Source organism: Hippocampus comes, unplaced genomic scaffold (genome assembly GCF_001891065.2).
Source record: "Hippocampus comes isolate QL1 unplaced genomic scaffold, H_comes_QL1_v1.1 scaffold174, whole genome shotgun sequence".
In the NCBI taxonomy this organism is placed as follows: Eukaryota; Metazoa; Chordata; class Actinopteri; order Syngnathiformes; family Syngnathidae; genus Hippocampus; species Hippocampus comes.
The window spans coordinates 2794057-2797765 of record NW_017805983.1 but is presented as its reverse complement, the minus strand read 5'-3'; the positions used below and the strand labels follow the sequence as shown (position 1 = coordinate 2797765).

At 40.1% G+C, this 3709-nt stretch overlaps 2 protein-coding genes across 3 annotated transcripts in view; one reads left to right on the top strand and one right to left on the bottom strand.

The window, feature by feature from the left end:
* The window catches only part of gemin8 (gem (nuclear organelle) associated protein 8), a 4478-nt gene extending 1914 nt beyond the window's left edge, over positions 1–2564 (bottom strand). The window contains exons 1-3 of one of the 2 annotated variants that reach the window (XM_019890703.1): positions 2422–2564; positions 2234–2294; positions 822–901 (exon numbers count right to left, since the gene is read on the bottom strand). In XM_019890703.1, the coding sequence (XP_019746262.1) occupies positions 822–884 (63 nt within the window). In that variant the 5' untranslated portion in view covers positions 885–901; positions 2234–2294; positions 2422–2564. The remainder of the gene's footprint in view (positions 1–821; positions 902–2233; positions 2295–2421) is intronic. The other variant, XM_019890704.1, reaches the window with a different exon arrangement.
* Positions 2565–2686: 122 nt separating this feature from the next.
* Positions 2687–3709, top strand: part of LOC109528302 (nectin-4-like) — a 13264-nt gene continuing 12241 nt past the window's right edge. The window contains exon 1 of the mRNA XM_019890695.1: positions 2687–2870. Coding sequence (XP_019746254.1) covers positions 2863–2870 — 8 coding nt within the window. The 5' untranslated portion in view covers positions 2687–2862. The remainder of the gene's footprint in view (positions 2871–3709) is intronic.

The following is a 3709-nucleotide window of genomic DNA, read 5'->3' as shown; positions in this document are numbered from 1 at the left end:
TGCTCTTCAAGAGTTTTTTTTTTTTTTGGTTTTTTTTTTTTTTTTTTTGGGTGTTTTTGTCTTTTGTTTTGTCACATGGTGTTGTTGTTACGTTGTGTGGACCTGATGTGGATTGTTTTCAGCATTTTTGGCCACGACATTCGTCAAAGAAAAAGAAACTGTGCTTGGTGGTTGCGCCTTCTCGGCAGGACGCGTGTACCAGCACTGATGTTGATTGGGAGGAATGTTGTCGCCATTCGACTGTCGTTACTGGACAGTCCCGGGGCGCTTGTGTGTTTTGTGCCTGTAATGGGCAGCATTTTCACAGCCCCGCTTTGTTCAGCGGAAAGGTTTTCAAAAAGCTATGATTTTATCAAGTCTAATCTTACAAAGACATGACATTTTTTCCCCCCCAAGATGGCGCCAGAGTAGGCAGCCGTCAGCAAGTGCTCTTCAAGAGTCTTGCGTTTTTTTGGGTTTTTTTTTTTTTTTTTTTGGGGAATTGAAGCAGATTTACATGGGACAGGAGATGAGAGGCAATCTCTTTTCATTAATGGACGCTACAGCTTCTTGCTGCTTTCAAATTTAGCTTGTAGCAGACGTGTGCACATTTTCAGCATGACGTCTTTGATCCACTCGTGAAGAGGACACTTTGATTCGCTCCTCCTTCATCTATAACTGCTTCAAACAACAAAGTGTTTGCAGGAAAAGTGGTTAAGATTGCACAACTGTCTGTGTCTTATGTGTTGTGTTGTATTATTTTGTCATTTTTATGTTAACTGTTCTTTTGATGTATTGTTGACTGTTTGAGAGGGAAAAAATTTAATCTATGTTGCACATACTGCACATTTGACAATAAAGTTGTACTTGACTTGATGAATAACATGGCTCCGAGAATGATACATATTGTGTCAGTCCCCCCCCCCCCCAAAAAAAAACAAACAAAAAAAACCCATCACCTTCTGGCCTTCAAGATGCTTCCATCTCATTTGAAAAAATACATACAGGTAAGCAGAATTTACTTTTCAATTTATCAGGTGTTAATGTAGCATTTTTTTCAATAAGTTCCTAACTTTAGCTTAGCTGTAGGGACACATTTTAATAGCATAAAAGACAAAGCGAACGCTACCTTGCGCGTTACAATACAACTGAAATCCAGCAAAAACATGTCACATAATTGACAGCAAACATTCAATTTTATTATTGTACTGAAATCCATTTCAGTGCGTACTTTTTTACTTGTACAAGTGAGGGAAATGAATCAGTACTTCAAATTTTTCTTTTTGTCTGTATTTCTGCTCACAAGGCGAGTGCTTTTTGCAGTCTCTGCCAGCCTAATTCTGCAATTATATAATGAGCAGATTTTCATGCATTAAACTTTCATTTCAGGTTTTTTATTCACTGAACTTAGTACGTGTACATGAATTACCCTCACTTAATTTGGAAATGCTTTAATATCAAAAGAGCAGTTGAATAGGTTTTAGATTTCTTGTGTTCGGACAAATGTTTGGTAAAAGAAAAATGCCTGCTTCAGCCTTTGTCAGAGCTGTCACCACTTCCTGGTGTGACATCCCTAAAAACAGCTGATGTCCTTGTTATCTTCAGTATGCAGCGTCCAACATTTTTTTTAGCACAGTGTGGCTCTTTCAGAACCACATAGGAGATGTTGTTAATATTTGTCAACTGTGGTCATGTGAAACCCTCAGACTTTTCGGTGATCAAGGGCTATATCAATACATTCGACCTGACAGGTAATGGCCCCGTATATTCATCATATAATATAATAAGGTTCAATGTCTATTTTATATTTAGCATCTCTATAATGTGCGCGGTGTGGTAAAATCGGTGACAGCTCTTGATGAAGGCTGCAGCGTCAGACAAAACTGTTAGCCAGCAAAGGGAATTTCTGTTGACGAGCCAACATTTGTCTGAACGCAAGAAATCTAAAAATTTTCAACAAAGACGACATGATGAATGCAATTGATCGCTTTATACTCACTCTGTGGAAAAAAAGCTTTCTGGCAAGAAGGATGTGTTACTGATTATTTGTTCTGTCAGTTTTGCATTGCACATGAAATTATCCGGCTTGTTATGCTTGCATCTCATTGTGTTTCACCGCAAGCAGGAGTTTGGCAGTTTGGTTATTTAGTTCTTTGGGGAGTAGTCAAATTCGAGACGGTAGCCATGTATTTGCTCATAAACTTCGGAATCGATGGTTATAACTCTTTCACGAAGCCTCTGGTGCTGCACTTACCATGTGCGCTCTTCAGTGTCTGACAACATCCACTGCAAGTCAGCGAGATCTGATGGGGAATCTGAAAATAATATGAACAACAAGCAGAAGCCGCCAAGAGCAGGTTAGCATTCTTGCCGGTACCAGAGAGACGACCAGGCGATTTGTTAGCAACGGACACTAGCATTTCCAAACAAAGACGCACATACTTCTTTTGAACTCCAAATAACACGCCGACTTTCGCCTGATGTCTCGGATCATACAAAATGCAGAAGGTACGTTTTTGCTGAAGAACTCATCTTTCACAATCTGTTTTGAGTTCGACTTTTGACTCTCCGTATGACAACATTTCCCAGCAGCCTTTGAAAATCCCCCGATGACTCACAAGCGCCACTCAGTGTTTGTTAAGTGAACATCAACATTATGGAAATGTTCGAAACGCTTTGATTTACGGTTGCCTTTCATGTCTAATGTTTTCAACGGGAACATATCTGGTACGAGTTGACCACGCAGAGCAAATCTGAATAGTCGTCACAATGAAAAGCCGCATATTTATTACTTCAGAGAGGAAGTCTGCAATGCGTTTGTCGTCTGTTTGTAACACAAGATACGGTATTCCAAACGTGGTTCATTTCGAGGGAAGCTAAATAATGGACAGGTGAGAGCGGAACAGAAGCATTTGAGAGCTGAGAGACACGTTTTGACCTATTATCTGGGTCATGCTTTGGTTCGAGGCTTCAAATCTTTACTGCGGTCAAGCCAGCCTCCACTCGCAAAATTGAAGTCAAGTGAGCCGCCACTGCGATTGTCAGTGCTCTGCATTACGGTAATCTGCCGCCAGCGAGTTGCGTTAGCCACCTTCAAAATAAAAGCGTCTCCACGAATGCATAAACGTCATTTGATTGGGTGAAAAGAAATTAATTAAAATATAAAATAAGTACTTTCTTGGCTGTCGGGTAAAGATTCACAGAGGAAGAACAAGAACTCTCACAACAGCACCAATAAGTGTTCTCAAGTGGAGATAGAAAATAAAGTCAATGGTGATTGTACATCAATTTCAGTTGATATTAAAAATAATTCGACATCAATTTCACTTGATATTAAAAAAAATCATTAAAACAATAAATCTGGGTGATTGCACAACCACACCAGGTTGTCGACACACAAGTGCACGCCAGGTGTACAACCAGAGTACTGGCGTTCAGATCGAATGTTCCATCACCAATTAAAATGCCTCTCAAATATGACATTTTGAGCTCCTCTCCTTATTTCAAAAGATTCTTAAAAATGAATTTCAGTTATCCCTCAATCAAACCAGGCGTGTGGGACACGAGAGCACTCCAGGTATCCAACCAGACCACCCTCATTCGGATCTGATGTCAGCCTCTGAAAAGTGACAAGATGGCCTGCGTTCTGACATGGCGTGCATTCTAACATGATGATCTTTTCGCTCATTTTTAGAACATCCGAAAAGAAGGAATCCAGCACCCTGCCTCT